The following is an 18,948-nucleotide window of genomic DNA, read 5'->3' as shown; positions in this document are numbered from 1 at the left end:
GGTGCTGTTAGAAATTAGTTAAGGAGCTACCTATGCCTATAAAAAGGCCCATTGTAGGAGGAGATGGATATACTTGAATTAAATTAATGAAATCTGATTCTCTCTCTACAATCTCCCTCTCATTTTCTCTACTTCCCTCCCTCATTTCTCTCTACATTCTTTCCCCCATTTCTATCCATTTCTTCCTCTCAAATATTCTGTTCTTGATTCTATTCATCAGCTCCTTCAAATTGTCATTCCAACCCTAGGTTCATGACACTAACTTGCGATTATTAAAATTAAGAGGATGTGATATTGTATAAGAAGTGGTTTGGATGAGAACATTCAGTCCAATCATATTTGACTTCAATAAATTGGAAGTTACTTTCGAGAAGGAAGAAAAGAAGGTAACTCTCAATAGCAACTTAGAGATGGGAGCCTGTAAACTGATTTCTGGAAAGAAATTACAGAAGTTCTTCAAGATTTCTCCATACAAGATGTGGAAGAGAAGAAACAAAAAAGGCTAAGATTTGAAAGCTATGAAATCTAAAAGCTATTTACCACAATGATACTTAATCTTTAACAAAGGCTTTTATAGGAAATCTTTGTTTTTTCTCGAGGACAAGAAATTTTTCGAGGGCAGGAAATTGTCAGGTTCTTAGGGTTTCAGTAGAATGTAGCAATTTAATTTGTATATCAATTATAGCATATTAATTTTGTAGAGAGCAGTTATGACTTGTAACTGAATTGTAACAGTTGATTGATTAACTATACATAAAGCTAATCAATTTGTTTGGAGACTCATTAAAGGAAGTTACTGAATTTCAATTTCTCAATTCTCTCTCCCGATCTTTCTCTCTCAAAATTCTCTGTTTCTCTCTCAATTTCTCTCTCTCTCATCTTTCTATTCTTCTCTCTCTCAATTCTCCTCTTAAATTTTCCCTATTTTTTGCTTTATCTCTCGTTAACTTCTGCCCTAATTCTCGCCATTGGCTGAGAATTTACAATGCCAGATCTAGGATCATGACAAATCGCACTAAACTTGCTAAATTTACTATTAAGGAAAAACATGCATTGTTTTATATGAAAATTAAGCATTTGCATAATACATTCATAAAGCAATAAAGCATTAAAATCTTGTATTTAAACTGATTTCAGGAAAAACATTAGAAAAGAAGCAATGCAATTATATTTAGAACATAAAAGAGAATTTACACCATTGTCTTCTTTCCAATCAAGAATTTCTCCCATTACATAAGGCTAGGTAATACTAATTGAATTTTAAAATAATAATAATAATAATTTTTTGTTTTAAGTCTTTAACTGGAGCGCATCCCAGCGTAGTTATTCCATGATGTATATTAATCATGAATATAATATTCATGATAAAGTTATGGCTATCTCATTTTGTAACACTAGTAATAATGTACCTGCAATTGAAATTTTAAAGCAAAATTCACCTTTAATTTTGGATGATAAATGATTTCATAATAAATGAGCATTGCAGGTTTTAAATTTATGAGTGCAAAATGGGCTTAATTTTATGCATGCTTCTCTGGGTAGAGAAAGAGAACTTAAAAATTTAGTAAACCTTATAAAATATGTCTGTTATATAATAAAACTAGATGAAATTCTACTTACAGATTATTAAGCAGCTATTACAAGTATAAACAATATATTACTCTATTTAGGAACAAAAAAATCCCTGATGAATATAAAACTTATAATTGCTTGATCTTTATCCTTTTTGTGGTGGTCTCATGACAGGTTGAAGAAATTTATAAAGAAAGGCCACAACCACCAAGGTGTGAGAACAGTGATGGAACTTATGATCCATAAATTTTTTAACATGGTATCACAAGATAAGTTGAAAACAAAAGCTTTTAGTCTTCATTTCTGAGAGATTAGCAGCTTGATGAATGTGGAAAGTTGTTTTACACGGGGATTTGAATGCAAGATCAGAGTTGGGAGGATTAATTTTGTGGACATGGCAGGAGGTAGCTTATATAAATATGGAGTAGTGGCAATTCTGCCATTAAGTTCATGCAACACATTGATCAATAGTTGAAAGGTGAAGACAGATCTTATCACAAGTTTGGCAGTGGTGTACGAGGGTGGTGTTGATGACATTATGATGAGAAATTAAAAGTAAAAAATTTTAATGTTTGACTAGAAATTAGGTTTTATTTGAATTTTTAGATTTTAGATTCAGATTTTTAGGCTTTATCTTTTATTTATTTTTTGGGATAATTACAACCAGGATAAATATGTTTTAGTTGAGATTTCAGCCTATATTATGATGGAATCAGAGATTAACTTTTGATTATTTGAATGAAGACTGAAGATTTCTGCCTGTTCCATGTCTCTCATTTTATAGTAGCTAGGAGGTGTAGAGCTCCAATGTAGGTAAATGGTCAAGATTTTTGAAAAATGATACTTGAATGGTAGCAAGGATGCATGCTTCAATTAGTAGAGGCCAAGAAGAGGTGCTGGTGATGTCATTTTCAGATTATAGGGGATGTTCATAGGAATGATGGATATTGGTGGGATTAGAACGAATAACATGTGATCATCTGGGCTGTAATAAAGACTATCCCTGGAGAAGAAGTTTCTCATATTTTTACCCATGCTTGAGCATGTCTTTTTAGTTAAGCTACCAATATAATGCTCATAGATGATACCAATTAGGATAATTGAAAGAGATATAAGACCATTTATAAAGCATCTTACTCTTTAGAAAACAAGGGGGAGGTTGTATGACTTTTTGCAGAACCTCAGGGAGGTGATTTAAAACACCATTCAACAGAATGTACAAAGTCCTTTTATTTTTCGAGGAGACAAATTAATTGGTTTTCAAAACATTCAAATATACAACAGTACCACTTACATTCCAATTTTCAAGAAGTAAAATAAAACATACCTCATCAACAAAAACCAATGATGACTGATCAATATCACAAGAATCCAATAACCATTTGAGTTCAACATGAGAGCTCAGATCAGCCCTCTTCATGTTAATGACAGGAATAGTGCAAAACTGGCTGCTTCTTAATGTTTCATTCAAATAGAAGGCATACATAATGGTTGAAGCAACAGATCCAATATCTGCAAACAGCCATGGCAGATTAAATGAGATGTTACACAATTGGTTCACAGCAGCATTCAGAGAACAAGAACTTGAAGAAGAGAAGAAAAAGAAAAAATTACAAAATAAATTGTCTTCATTTTTCATTTGGTGTGATTTTTTTATGTCTATTAGACTAGCTTGAGTTGGCTGACATTCTAGGCTGGTTTTTTATGCTACTCATAATATCTTGGTTAGTAAACTGTAACATAGACAAGATCTCACATACATGTGGTAAGAACTCTATCTGTACATGTCAAGGGAGACAATTTTCAGTATAAGGACAGGTTTGAAAAAATATTTGCCTAACCATAAATCAAAAGTTAGTGCTTCACAAGAAATTACTACATGCAACAAGAGAGTCAGGTTCCAATTAATATAGTGATAGGAAAGAATTAATGTTTCAGGATAATCCACTTCCTAGTACACTGAAGACAATGAAACTTTGAGCAAACTTGAAAATAATAAATAATGTGAGTTTGAGTATTATAAAGAAATGAAAGGACAAATGAATAGTAATATGCCCTGCAAACAACAAGCATAAACCAACTAAAGACTTCCCATCAATTCTCCAAATGAAGCATGAAAGTACATGTTGAGCAAGTGCATAATTGAACAAGGCAACAGCTGAGGGGCCACCACTCGGTCATGAAAATCAAGTCATGAAGATGGTCCATTTGTGAGCAAAAAACAAAGCTAAAAGCAGCCCAATCAAAGACAAAGAACCAAGTGGCAACCGATTGGCTACCACTTGGTTCCAACCCAAAGGCCTCTCGGTTATGCCCGAGAGGCCACTCGGTTATTGAAGCAAGGCACGGGAGGCTTGTGGAAACAACTTCAACGAACTCTTCAAAGCATCAAGTGGTCAAAGCATTGAAGCAAATGACTACACGACCACTCGGCACAACCAAGTGGCCCAGGAAAACTGAGTGGCCACTCAATTGTGGCTGAGTGGCCTCACTAAACCAATTGCCCAAAGGAGAAATTGAAAGCAACCTTGCAAGAGAGAGCTTGGAATGCAAGTGTTGGAAGAATGAGCATCAAGTGGTGGTCGAGAAGCCACTCAGCTGCAACTAAGAGGCCTCTCGGTCCAAAATTACCCACTCGGCCAGCAACAATTCACGTGCAATTCATAAACAATTCAAGCTTTGGAAATCAATATGAAGCTTGGCAATTGGAAGATTAAATCAATTAAACAATTGGTGGAGCATGAAGCTTAGCAATTGAAGTTGAAAACAATTAAATAATGAGTGGAGCTTGAAGCAGCAACTGAAGAATTGAAGATTGAATTGGAATTTGAGGAAGCAGGAGACGCACAAGTAAAGGAATCAAGAGGTGGTCGAGAGGCCACCACTCAGTTCCAAACTGAGAGGCCTCTCGGTCCTAAGTGGCCTCGCGGCCATAAATGTTCTTCAATGCCGAGAGCCTCCCTCGAAGCCAACAGACCCCTGGGGCATTTCTCGATCCGAATATTCCAAGAAAATAGTCGATTTTTCGTAAAGAATTCTAATTCTGAAAGGACTTTGGAATAATTGAGATAAACACCCTCCATGAGAAATTTCACGATAAGCGTCATCCATAAGAGATAAACGTCATCCATAACAATTCTAGTCCCAGCCAGACTAGGAATAATCAAGATAAGTATTATCTACAAAGAATCATAATTCCGAATTAATTAGGATTACTCCATATTATTCTATAAATAGGAGGCCCGCCTCCTCATTCAAGGATACTCTCTGATACTCAAACCCTATTTTTGCGTTCAAGCACTCGAAGACTGACTTCAGCATTGGAAGGTTTGCGCGGGAACAGTCTCCTACGCCTCTCACCGTTTGTTTGTTTCAACAGATCTCTCGATTTTGCAAGGTCACCCAATTCTTGAAGATCACACGGTTCTTTGAGACCTCTCAGTTCTTTAAGGCCTCTCGGTTATTTTAGGCCTCCAGTTCATCAGCAAGCAAACACTCACCAGCATTAGCAATCTATCATCTCTCAAGGCCTCCTAATTATTTCGGGTCTCCTAATTATCCTTGCACGCGAACATCAAAATCACATTTCCCATGCTACAAATTTATTGTTGTATTTTGACGACAACAAATTGAATAACTCCGATTCCTACCATAGGATTATGTCAAGGACAACAAATTTAAAGTCAAAAGAATGTAATTTATGTACTCCAAAGATTGAGGCAATCTGATCAGTACTCTTCAACCTTCCAATCAAAGGTTTTGCATTAAGAAAGAAAGGGTCCATTTGTTTGGGCTTCCATTTTCAATTGTCAGAATTTGTTTTCAGAGTCTAAGAAACAAAAAAGGAAATGGAAACTGGTCACTTGTTTTAGTTTTCGAGAAAAGTCTGCAATTCTTAAAACTTTTGAAACAAAAGAGACACCACTTTAGTGTTTCTGCAATTTCCATTTCCGTCCTCTCCACTTCCCCTTCTCTCCCTCTTTTCTACAACCAGCTTTGTTCACTGTAGACAGAAGTCACTAGAGAAACCCTAGAAGAGAGAAATCCTAGATGAGCTCCAGAAGTAGCTAGTGACTCCCACCAGCGATGGAGGGGAGAAGGGGGGAAGGAAAAGAAAGAAGGAGAAGTAAAAAGAACAAAAATCAAAACCAAAACAAAGTTATTAAACATATTTTCAGTTTTTTAAATTTAAAACAAAAACTGAAGAACAAATCATAAGCCTTAATTCTGCTAATACACGAATTCTAGCTCTCCAACCATCTCTATCCATGGCCAATATCCTCTATAAGGCCATTATATCTTATATCATATTTAAGAATTTTCTACCAAATTTTCTTTGGTCATTCTATACCTTTAATACAACAAACTTCCTCTATTTCATTCACTAGTCTCATAGGTTTGTGTCTAGCAGTCTTCTCCTCACATGTTTAAACCATTTAAATTGCATCGAGTACATATTATCTACAATAGGTATCACTCTAACCTTATTAAGTAGACTCATTTTTTAATTTGGAAATAACTTGTGAAACAGCCCCTAAGCAAATAACTTGTTCCATATTCTTCAAGATGACATTTTAAAATAATTTCCATAGTCTCACCAGAAACCAAATAAGATGTTAAAAATACACGAGATATCTTGTCCATATTCTTGGACATGACATGCTTGCTTGATTGATCTTACTTTCTATGGTTGTGTGATATATCTTCTAGAAGATTATGTTTTTGTTTTTGGTTGTATCCTAAATTGTATAGATTTCCAAATCTAGATTTGGAAGCTACCTATTGTGATAGACTATCTTGTATATATTTTCATTGAACCCTTCAAGGGGAATAAGATTGAATATTTTTCAGCCATGTTTTACATGGTATTAGATCCTTGGGATGTCGATCACCGACTTTTGTGACTCCTAACTGTCATGGCCTTCACCAATATTCAATCTTTTTACATAGATGTCAAAATCCCAAAATACCATGCTGGATTCAGTTAATTCCAGTAGTACAACGGAAGTCCCGTTTGCTAGAAGTAATGGTGTAATCTCAGTAGGAGAGCTACAAAACATTCAAGAGGCTTACAAGTTGAATGGAATGAATTACTTGAAGTGGTCTCAATTGATCCGGACTTTTTGATGGGTAAAGGGAAGCTAAGTCACCTACTTGGAACTGGGCCAAAGAAGAGTGACCCTATGTATGCGCCCTAGGGTGAAGAGGATTCTCTAGTCATGTCCTGGCTTTGAAATTCCATGATACCACATATTAGTGACACAATCATGTTCCTAAAGACTGCCAAGGAGATTTGGGATGTTGTGAAGCTCGCCTACTCCAAAATGCATGATGCTGCTCAGATCTATGAGATCGAACTAAAGTAGCAGCCACCAAACAAGGTTCCCGATCCATTATTAAGTATGCAAATCTATTGCAGACTCTATGGCGGGACTTAGATCACTATCAATGCATTCAGATGAAGTGCAGTGAAGAAGCGGCTATACAAAAGAGGTTTGTTGAAAAAGAAAGAACTTATGATTTTCTTGCAAGCCTAAACATGGAGTTTGATGCAGTAAGAGTTCAAATCCTCTGCAAGAAGGATCTGCCCTCTCTAAATGAGGCTCCATTGTGCGTGCAGAGGAAGGACGATGAGGAGTAATGACGGATGGTTCTCCTACATATAGTTCTGCCCTTGTAACCTTGAAAGATTCTACTCAGGGTAAGGGATCTAGAAAGGAAAAGAAAGTGTTAGATTCATACAGGATGACAAACAAAGACTCACTGTGGTGCACCTACTGCAAAAAGCCTCGGCACACCATAGAAAGTGCTTGAGACGCCATGGCAAGCCACCCAAGGGAGGAAAACCAAAGGGTTAAGGACAAGTCTGTGTGGCCAATAGCCATCAGCAAACTAAACAAAAAGTTCCAGATTAGATAGATGCAATGGAACTTAACAAGGAAGAGATTGAAAAGCTAAGTTTATTAGAATCACTAGAAAAGAAAACTAAGACAGGTACCTACTCTCTCGCCCTCACAGGTATCTCTTCTTCTTTTCTTACCTTCCATGCTTCAGATAAATCTCATCCTAATCCTCAACTCTAGAGCCATAGACCACATAACATGTCCCTCACATCAATTCATCTCTTATACACCATGTTCAAGTTCCAAGGAAAATAACAATGGATGATGGCTCATTAACCATTGTGGTTGGCCAAGGGGATGTTCTTATAGACAGACATCTCACCCTCAAGAATGTTCTTCATGTTCCTAAACTCTTTACTAACATTATCTCTATTCAAAAACTCATCTCATATGCTAATTGTCGTGTCATTTTCTACCCAACTTTCTATAAATTTCAGGAACAAGACACGAAGAAGATGATTGGGCGTGCTAGGGTAAGGGTTGGACTCTACTACCTTGAAGAACCAAGTGAGCAGGCTAATAAAAGGAGAGTGTCATGATCCAAAGGGCAGTAGTTATAATTGTACTAGAGTTTGTTAGTTTGTAGTTACTTGAGTTTGTTAGTGTGTTAGTTGATTAGTTTGGTAATAACCGCAATGATGTAAATAGCCTATAAATAAGTTGATGAACAAAGAATAAGCTATTGATTGATTGATTGATTGAATCCATCCTATTTCTCTCTCTCTCTCCCCCTCTCTCTCTCTCTGTCACACACACTCTCTCTTCGTCCAAGCCATTTCTTTATGTTCTCAATTTCTCCCTCTTTTTGTTCTGTTTTCTCCCTCCATTATGTTCTTCTTCTTCAAATTCCCCCCAAAATTCCATTCTAAACCCTGGAAAACCTAGGGTCGTGACAAGTGGTATCAAAGCCAACGGTTCTTAGTTGTGGGTCTAACTAATTCCAATTGTGATTCCGATGGGAATTCCGATGATTTCTGGCAGCAAAATCTAGTAGCAAATCCAACGAAACGAGCCAGGTTGTCTTCAGAAGCTGATCAAGGGCGATTTCGAGAAGCCACAACGAACGTGATAGTCACTTGCGAATTGGAAGCCACCCATCCTCGGAAATGGATAGAAGCTTGGCCAGAGTAGCGACTTCTGGGCGTTTAATAAGCCAACAAATTGGACTCGACTGAGCCAGGATTTCAGGCAACTCCGACGAACTCAAGCGAATTCCAACAATCTTGGTTCAGAATTGAACGCGAAATGGGGTGTGGGTCGGGGCCTTTGTCAGTCTTGATTGGCAGTGAGTGCGATGAATCTTGCCTGTGAATTTGGCACTTCTTGTTCGAATTTGAAGGAGAATTAGAGTAAAGCAACTCTCGGGTCGAATCTTGGAGGTAGTCTCGCGATTGTGAATTTCACTAATTCTCAATTTAGATTTGAGGGCATGTGAAGGCAAAGCAAACCCTAGGATCATGTCACTCTCGAATCAAATTTTGCAAGTGAAATAGGAGGTGAATCTCGATTGTGTTTTATGACGATCCTTGAAGGTTAATTTCCGATCATTCATAAGTTGTTACTTCCTGATGATTCTCGGCTGTGAGTTGGAAATTTCAATAGCTGATTTCGGCCATGGGACGGTGATTGGGTGAGACAAACAGAACAAAGCTGGTGAACTTAAGCGAGCTATCAGGAAGGAAGCTACCACAATTTTGGTTGCGACAGAGGCAGGCTAAGTTTACCAAATTTAGGTTTCAGTGAATTTAGGTTGCTCACGTTAGGAGGTGGTTTCAGTGAAGTTAGTTTCGCAAGCGAAGTAGAATCAAATTGATTATCAAGAGGCTATTTTGGAGGCGAATTTTCAAAGGAACAAGTCTGTGGACATGGAGTATAGGTTCGAGACGAAATTCGCTAAATTCAATCAAAGGATGGACGACTTACTGGATCGGATGTCGCAGGTCTTTCAAGTTAGAATACCAACGAATCTTTATTCAAGATCCCCTACAAAGCAAATCCCAGCAAGAGTTGGAATCTGTCATAAGACCTTCGGTCTGCAAGATGTGGAAGAACTACATGCAAAGAATCGGATTGGAATTGAGAGTTGCAACAAAGATTTCAATAACCTAACACAAGGAGGCTCTGTAATAGATTATACAATCAAATTTGAGGAATTGAAAGCACTGATGCTCAATTCCCATCCGACCTTGAATGAGTCTTATTTTGTATTGAGATTCATTAATGGTCTTAACAATACATTGAGGCCTATGGTGAAAAATGACATGTCCTACCACGGTACAACAAATAGCTGAGAGGGCTAGGATGCAAGAGTGGGCACTATAAGCCATTTACAGAAAACATGGGTTGCCGCCTAAAAGTTATCTTAAGAGCAACCAACAAAACGAATGTATTTCTAAGGCTACCCCTACTTTGCAGCAAGAAGTTAATGAATTTCTCACAATGGATTAAGAAATTAAAGAAGTAAAAGATAATCCGATTGAGGAGATCTCTATGGAAGATGAGGAAGTAAAAGATGTTGTGAAATCAAGAAGGGCTATGATCACAACAACTATGGATTTTGAAGACTTCAAGTCTATTTCTCATGAAGAAATAGGTACTCCTCCAATACTTGATGACAATACAAAGCTAATTTTTAAGGATCTATAGAATAGAGCTAAAGAGGAGGAGGAAAAGGCAATTCAAAAATGTCAACGTGTGGCAAAAGATTTTGTTGATCTTTTAGGCACTACCAAGGAAATCATAGTAGATGATATTGTTGGAGATGTAGTAGCCACTGAAGATATAAAGGAGGTACTTTAAGAGAGCTTGAAATACCTGCTGAACAAAGAGTTGTTGTTTCCTTTTTCATCCATAAAATAAAACCAAGAAGGAGAAAGAAAAATAGGCCAAAGCAATTAAGAGAAAAGAACAAGAAAAGGTGAAGAATAAACTAGATCATCAAAACGGGAATTGGATGAAGAAACGACGGCTCAGTTTTAATAAGATTCTTAGGGACAAAGAAACCTCTCAATAAGGGGGGAATTGTCATGACCCAAAGGGCAATAGTTGTAATTGAACTAGAGTTTGTTAGTTTGTAGTTACGTGAGTTTGTTAGTGTGTTAGTTGATTAGTTTGGTAATAGCCACAAGGATGTAAACAGCCTATAAATAAGTTGTTGAATAAAGAATAGGGCTATTGATTGATTGATTGAAAAATTCCATCTATTGCTCTCTTTCTCTCTTCATCCAAACCATTTCCTTCTCTTCTCAATTTCTCCCTCTTTATGTTCTGTTTTCTCCCTCCATTTTGTTCTTTCTTCTTCAAATTCCTCCCAAAATTCCATTCTAAACCCCAGGAAAACCTAGGGTTGTGACAGAGAGATTCCCCTGTATCATTCCTTGCTCGGTCCAATAAAGATAAGTTGTGGTTTCATCACTTCCGTCTTGGTCATCCCTTCTTATGGTTCTTAAAATGTTGTTTCCTTCCTTATTCAAAGGTCTAGATGTTAGAGAATTTCATTGTGATGTGTGTGAATTTGCAAAACACAAGAGAGTATCATTTTCTCTTTCTAATAAAAGAAATAGTCTTCCATTTACACTAATTGAAAGAATTAGGTAGAAAAATTATAAAACATTCCACCATGAATGATTCATTGATCTAGGATGACTTATATACAAAAAACTCCTAAAAATTCTCCTAAATACTCTCCTAAAATCTTTCTTTTTTTACAGGAATAGATTACAACACTTTTTGCTATCTATTCACAAATTTTGACTAGTAAGAACTTGGATATTCTGAGGCTGCTTTATCCTTATTCTCTCTTATCTCTTAGTTTGGTTTTTTCTGTGACCTTGATCTTTATTCATTTATCCATTTGTTCTTCCTTATCTCTATCTTTTTCCAACACCCCTCCTCAAGTTAGTGAATAGATAACAATCATTCCTAGCTTGCCTCTAAGTAAGTCAAACCCTTGTTTCTGCATTACCTTAGTCAAGATATTTGCTTCCTGATCTTCAGTAGAAACATAAGTAAGGCTTATATCTCCTTTTTCCATCTCTTGCTTGACAAAGTGCCTATCAATTCTGACATGCTTCATCCGGTCATGTTGTACCGGATTGTTTACAATGTTGATAGCTGATTTGTTGTTACTATAGAGCCATTTAGGAGAGGATACAGGCATAGATAGATCCTTCATCAATCTTTCTATCCTAATTACCTCACAAATCCCTTGAGCAATGGCTCTATACTCAGCTTTTGCACTGCTACGAGCAACAACTTGTTGTTTCTTGCTTCTTCATATCACTAGGTTTCCCCACAACTTGGTACAATACCCTAATGTAGATCTATTATCCTCAATAGAACCAGCCCAATCTAAATCCGCATACCCATTAATTCCTCTATCTTGAATTTTCTTGAACATTAACCCCTTTCTCGAGTGTGCCTTTGAGATACTTGAGGATATGGTGAGCTGCTTCAAGATGTCTTTTAGTTGGTGAGTGCATAGATTGGCAAATAATTGATATTTCACTCTTAGTAATAAAATAGTTTTGATAATGACTATATGAAAATCAATTTCTACTATGTGGATTATATGAATGAGAAAATGCATTTTTTAGTATATAAGTCTTAAAACAAGATATGAAATATTGAGTATGGATGTAAGAATGATTTGTTTCAAATTATACTTTTGATAATCTCAACTTGCTTGTTAAGAATAATTTGTTTCAAATCATACTTTTGATAATCTCAACTTGCTTGTTAAGAATAATTTGTTTCAAATCATACTTTTGATAATCTCAACTTGCTTTCAAGATAATCAAAATGAGTCTTTAAAGAATCAAATAAGGATGTATTGAAAATTCAAGATTTTCAAAAGGATAGTCGACTATCAGGTTCATTCTGTTGACTATGCTTTGAAATAGTCGACTATTTTGATTGTTCTGTCGACTATTCAAGCATCTGTCGACTATTTTAACATCTGTCGACTATCGAGTAAGGATAGTCGACTATGCCTTCATATCTGTCGACTATTTTTGTTCATGAAATTCAAAAATTTCTTCACATTTCAGCATCTGTCGACTATTCAAGTATGTCTGTCGACTATTGGATTTTTGTATTAGAAATAGTCGACTATCAATATATGTCTGTCGACTATTCTTAATTTTACTTGTAAAAATAGTCGACTAATCCTTTTCTCTGTCGACTATTGTGTTTCACAGATTTTATAACGGCTAGTTTTTGGTGCATTAAATGCTCGCCAACCACCCACAACGGTCCAAAATTCAAACATACCCACCATCAACTATAAATAGGTGGTTGAAGATGCATTAAAGGTTGCTGGAAAAACATTGAATATCTTGAACGATCGTGCCTTCACTGTTACATTGAATTTTATCTTTCTTTCTCTCTATACTCTCATTTAAGAGGCTTTGATATATAATGTTCTATTACTTTTAAGCCTCGTTTATTTATTTAAAGAGAGAAATTGTAACTAAGAGTTGTACCCTTAGATTCTCTACTTCATTGTTTGTATTTCTTCCTAGCAGTAGCTAGAGGGCCCATTAAATTGGGAGGTTGTACATTGCCTAGTCAAGGACTAGAGGACCTACTCATATTGAGTAGGGGGTTGATAGTGATATTGGTTTTAAAATCCTTAGTGGATAACTAAGGTAGTTGATTAAGCTTGGAAGGCTGAATCACTATAAATCTGTGTCTTCACTGCTCTTTATACTTTCTCTTTTAAGCTTGCATCGTTGCACTTTTGACTTTGTGAAATCATCAATAAGACCTCATAATTATTCCTCTTTACACAAAAATATTTTCACTTTCCAAAAGAAATTTTTTTTATATACCAATTCACCCCCCCTCTTGGTGGATACCACATCAGCTCAATTCTATCAATTGGTATTAGAGCGTGGTTCCCATTGTTTTCAATTAGGTCTAACAACCTAGGGTCAAGATCCACATAATGGCATACTTTTCTAGCTCCTCTCATCATGAAGGACAGAGTACTTCTCGTCCACCTTATTTTGATGGTACTAACTACAATTACTGGAAAACTAGAATGAATATCTATCTTATGCAGGACTCAAGTCTTATGCAAGCTATTATGAAAGGAGTCACCTTGGCTGACATGGAAAAGATGGACAAATGGACAGCTGAAAAGAGAATGAGTATGGAGACAAATGCAAAAGCAATGAACACATTGATTTGTGCACTATGCCCAGAGGAATTCAACCGAATATCAACATGCAAAACAGCAAAGGAAATTTGGGATAAACTGGAGGTAACTCATGAGGGTACAAACCAGGTAAAAGAAACAAAAATAAATATTCTGGTTCATAACTATGAATTATTTACTATGAAAGAAGATGAATCTATTAAAGACATGTACACCAGATTTAATGATATTGTTTCAACTTTAGAGTCTCTAGGAAAAACTTTTACAAATGGTGAAAAAGTTAGGAAGATTCTAAGAAGCTTACCTAGATCATGGGATCCTAAAGTCACTGTTATTACTGAGGCAAAAGATTTAGACAAACTTGAATTTGATAATCTACTAGGATCACTAATGACTTATGAAATCATGATGAAAGGAAGTGATAATACTGAACCAAAGAAAGATAAGAATGTAGCCTTTAAAGTTGAAAAAGAAGAAAAAGACTCTCAGGACAGTGAAGATGATGATTTTGCTCTGTTAGCTAGGAAATTTAAGAAATTTATGAAGAAAGGTAGGTTTAATCAAAGGAAGACATTTCGGAAAGAAAAAGATCAAAAAGAGTCTAATCCATCTAATGAGCTTCGATGTTTTGAATGTAAGAAGCTAGGTCACATTAGAAGTGACTGCCCCCAACTGAAAAAGATGGATCGCAAGGAAAGGAAAATGAAGAAAAAGGCTCTAGCTGCATGGGGTGAAGAAGATCTCTCATCAAGTGATGAGTCTCAAGATGATGAAGTTGCCAACATTTGCTTGATGGCCAATATTGAGGATGAGGTAAATTCTCAGCATCCTAATCTATCCTCTGACTTTACTTTTGAAGAACTTCATGATGCATTTAATGACTTGCTATGTGAATGTGAGCATATGAATGAGAAAAATATTGATTTAAAAAGAGAATTAAATTCCTTAGAAAATGAGGTAAATAATCTGAATGTTAAAATAGAACTGTTAGAAAATGAAAGAAACAGTTTAAGTGCTGAAAAGGAAAATCTTTTGAAAGAAAACAAAGACATGAAGGAATCGTTAGAAAAGTTGGTTGAAGGTAAAAATAAACTAGAAATGATACTTGGAGCTCAAAGAAACTTTGGAAATAAACAAGGAATTGGATTTGATCCATTCCAAGTAAGCTCTAGTAAAACAGTGTTTGTTAAAGCAGCAAACCAAAAATTTATTCAAAGAAAACCATTTTTCAAACCAAAGTTTTCAAAAAGAGGTATTACCTGTCACTACTGTGAAAAAGATGGTCACTCGATTAACAAATGTTTCATACGAAATTTTCCTCAAAAATTCAAATAAGTTTGGGTTCCTAAAGATGTAGTATCTTCTAATAAGAATGGACCCAAGAAGATGTGGGTACCAAAGGGAACAACGTGAATGATTTCTTGTGTAGGCTGCATTGGTTTCAAATGATCCAAGGAGCAAGTGGTTCCTTGATAGTGGCTGCTCAAGGCACATGACAGGAGATCAAGATCTTCTCAGCAACATTGTTCTCAAGGAAGGAGGTAAGGTTTTCTATGGTGACAATTCTCAAGGTAAGATTATAGGTATGGGTTCTATTTCTTTTGAAAATATTACTTTAGAGAATGTGTTTCTTGTTGATGGTCTTAAACATAATTTGATTAGTATTAGTCAACTGTGTGATTTAAACTATGAAGTTTGTTTTGATGTTAACTCTTGTAAAGTTGTGTGCTCTAAGTCAAAAGAAATAAAATTAAAAGGAAATAGAGTAGGAAACATCTATCTCACATTCCTAGAATCTCCCAAAATGGAAAACTGTTTAGTTGCAAATTCATCTCAATATTCTTGGCTGTGGCATAATAGGTTAGGGCATGCTAGTATGAACCTAATAAACAAGTTAGTGAAACATGATCTTGTTATTGGATTGCCTAAGCTTAAATTTGAAAGAGATCACATTTGTGGCACTTGCATGAAAGGCAAACAAATCAGTATATCATTCAAACCAATAAATGAAGTATCAACATCTAGACCTCTAACACTACTTCACTTAGACTTATTTGGTCCAATGAGGACTCTAAGCTTAGGAGGTAAACAATATGTTTTAGTTATAGTAGATGATTATTCTAGATTCACATGGGTAATTTTTCTTGCATCTAAAAATGAAACATTTAAGTCATTTGAAATATTTAGTAAAAGAATTCAAAGAGAAAAAGGCTTTTGTATTTCAAAAATTAAAAGTGATCATAGAGGAGAATTTGAAAATGAATCATTCAAACTGTTTTGTAAAGAAAATGGAATAGATCATAACTTTTCTTGTGCTAGGACTCCTCAACAAAATGGTGTAGTAGAAAGAAAGAATAGATCTTTACAAGAAATGGCTAAAACAATACTTTGTGATAAAAACCTTCCTAAGTACTTTTGGGCAGAAGCTGTGCATACTGCCTGCCATATTTTAAATAGAGTTTCAATGAGGCCTTTATTGAAAAAGACTCCATATGAATTATTTAAAGGAAGAAAACCCAACATAAGTCATTTTCATGTGTTTGGTAGTACTTGTTATATTCTCAACAATGGAAAAGAATCTCTAGGTAAATTTGATGCTAAAAGTGATGAAGGTATATTCTTAAGTTATTCATCTCAAAGTAAATGTTATAGGGTATTCAACAAAAGAACCCTATTGGTAGAGGAAACAATCCAAGTTATAGTTGATGATATAAGCCTTGAGGTTCCAAAACCTAGAGAAGATGGTGAAAATAATGTAACTCAAAATTTTGAAAAACTTTCTATAAGACAAAATGAGTCTAATGCTCAAGAAAACGTTTCATTTGAAGAAGATCAAGAACATCAATTTGAAAAAGAACCAACATTTCCAAGAGAAAGGAAATATGTCAAAATGAATGAAATCTTAGGAGATCCATCCAAAGGCATTAGAACTAGATCTTCCATTAGGAATGAATGCCAATGTGCTGCCTTCCTATCTCAAGTTGAACCCAAAAATATCAAAGAAGCTTTAGAAGATGAAAATTGGATTATTGCCATGTAAGAAGAACTAAATCAATTTGAAAGAAGTAAAGTTTGGAAACTAGTGCCAAGACCAAAGGATTATCCTATTATAGGCACAAAATGGGTATTTAGAAATAAGATGGATGAAAATGGAGTTGTAACTAGAAACAAAGCAAGGTTAGTGGCTCAAGGTTATAGTCGAGAAGAAGGTATAGATTATGATGAAACTTATGCCCCTGTTGCTAGGTTGGAAGCCATAAGAATGTTGTTAGCATTTGCTTGTTTCAAAAACTTCAAATTATATCAAATGGATGTTAAGAGTGCTTTCTTAAATGGGTATATTAATGAAGAAGTTTATGTAGAACAACCCCCGAGATTTGAAAATCACAAATATGAAGACCATGTGTTCAAATTATCTAAAACTTTATATGGTCTAAAACAAGCCCCTAGAGCTTGGTATGAGAGACTTAGTAAGTTTCTCTTAGAAAAAGGATTTAAAAGAGGCCAAATAGTTACAACATTATTTATAAGAAGTCATGATAAGGACATCTTATTAGTTCAAATATATGTGGATGACATCATTTTTGGATCTACAAATAAATCTCTATGTGATCAATTTGCAATTCTTATGCAAGAAGAATTTAAGATGAGTATGATGGGTGAACTTAAGTACTTTCTAGGATTGCAAATAAAACAAGAAGAAGAAGGTATATATATTTCTCAACAAAAATACATAAGAGATCTTCTCAAAAGGTTTGATGTTCAAGATTGTAAACCTATGGCTACACCTATGAGTAGTTCTCAAAGCCTAGATAAAGATGAATTAGGGAAAGTTGTAGATAACAAGCTGTATAGAAGTATGATTGGCTCTCTGCTTTATTTAACAGCTAGTAGACCTGATATTATGTTTAGTGTGTGCTTATGTGCTAGGTTCCAATCTAATCCCAAAGAATCTCACTTGAAAGCAGTTAAAAGAATTTTGAGATACCTAAAAGGATCTACAAATCTAGAACTATTTTATGCAAAATCAAATATTTTTAAACTAGTAGCATACACTAATGCAGATTATGATGGATGTAAAATAGATAGAAAAAGTACAAGTGGTTCATGTCAATTCTTAGGAAATTGTTTGGTATCGTGGTCAAGTAGAAAACAAAATACAGTGGCTCTATCATCTACTGAGGCTAAGTAAGTAGCAGCTGGAAATTGTTGTGCTCAAATATTATGGATGAAATACCAAGTAGAAGACTATGGCATAAGGCTTCAAAACATCCCAATAAAATGTGACAATACTAGTGCTATAGCTTTGACAAAAAATCCAGTGTTTCATGCAAGAACTAAACATATAGAAGTAAAACATCATTTTATTAGAGACCATGTTCAAAAAGGAGACATAAGTCTTGAATTCATAGATACAAATCATCAAGTAGCAGATATCTTTACAAAACCTCTTGATAGAGAAAAGTTTGAATATTTTAGAAGTGAACTGGGATTAATCATAACATGAGTAAGTGTGTTGTGCTCCTTTCTAATGTTTGTTTTATACATATATATTATTGATAAGGCCAAGATTCAATTCTGTCAAATCAATATATATAATTGACAGAATGTTGACGAGCCAAAATTCATTTGTGATGTTTGGGGCATCTCTGCAAGTTTATCAGTCTTATTCTCAAATATAGTCGACAACAGTTGTGCTAGTGTTGACTAAGTCATTGAGAGATAGTCGACAGCAGGTTCAGCCTAGTCAACTATTCGCCTTGTGTAAGCCAAATTAGTCGACAGCTATTTTGCATCTGTCGACTATTTCCTTGTTCCTTTAATAAAATAGTCGACAATCCTTATCATCTGTCGACTATCCCATCGCGCCTATTTAAAGACCAGGCGACTATCGGCCCCTATTTTTTTTTAAAACCCTAACCGTCCGTGTTGTCGCTTCCCTCCTCTTGAAGTACCGAATTTTCTTTAACCTAGTGCATTCGGTTGTTTTGCTTTCTCGTGCTCCATCAAAGTGCCAAAGCACTTCATTTCATCCGGTATCCCTCGGCTCTAGCTGTCGCCCGATCTTTCGGTCATTTCGCACGGTTACTCTTGCTCTGTCTATCCCTTTTGCTCTGCTTCGTGTTTCAATCATTCCATATGGCAAGGACTAAGAACACAGACAAGGGCAAAGGCAAAGGAAAAGGAAAGGAAAAAGAATCGGGTTCTTCAAGCCGTCCTTCGTCCCATCCGAGACCTCAAATCCAACTTTTCATTTCTGAAGAGCAACAAGAAAGGTATTCCATGTACTTTGAGTCTCGTGAGGTCCTTGAA

At 35.6% G+C, this 18,948-nt stretch overlaps 1 protein-coding gene across 5 annotated transcripts in view; it reads right to left on the bottom strand.

The window, feature by feature from the left end:
• The window catches only part of LOC127804707 (uncharacterized), a 93,582-nt gene that overhangs the window by 46,673 nt on the left and 27,961 nt on the right, over positions 1-18,948 (bottom strand). For all 5 annotated transcript variants that reach the window (XM_052341654.1, XM_052341650.1, XM_052341653.1 and 2 more), the window contains one exon: positions 2,900-3,084. In XM_052341654.1, the coding sequence (XP_052197614.1) occupies positions 2,900-3,084 (185 nt within the window). The remainder of the gene's footprint in view (positions 1-2,899; positions 3,085-18,948) is intronic.

Source organism: Diospyros lotus, chromosome 6 (genome assembly GCF_014633365.1).
Source record: "Diospyros lotus cultivar Yz01 chromosome 6, ASM1463336v1, whole genome shotgun sequence".
Taxonomy (NCBI): Eukaryota; Viridiplantae; Streptophyta; class Magnoliopsida; order Ericales; family Ebenaceae; genus Diospyros; species Diospyros lotus.
This window is presented reverse-complemented; position numbering and strand designations above follow the sequence as displayed.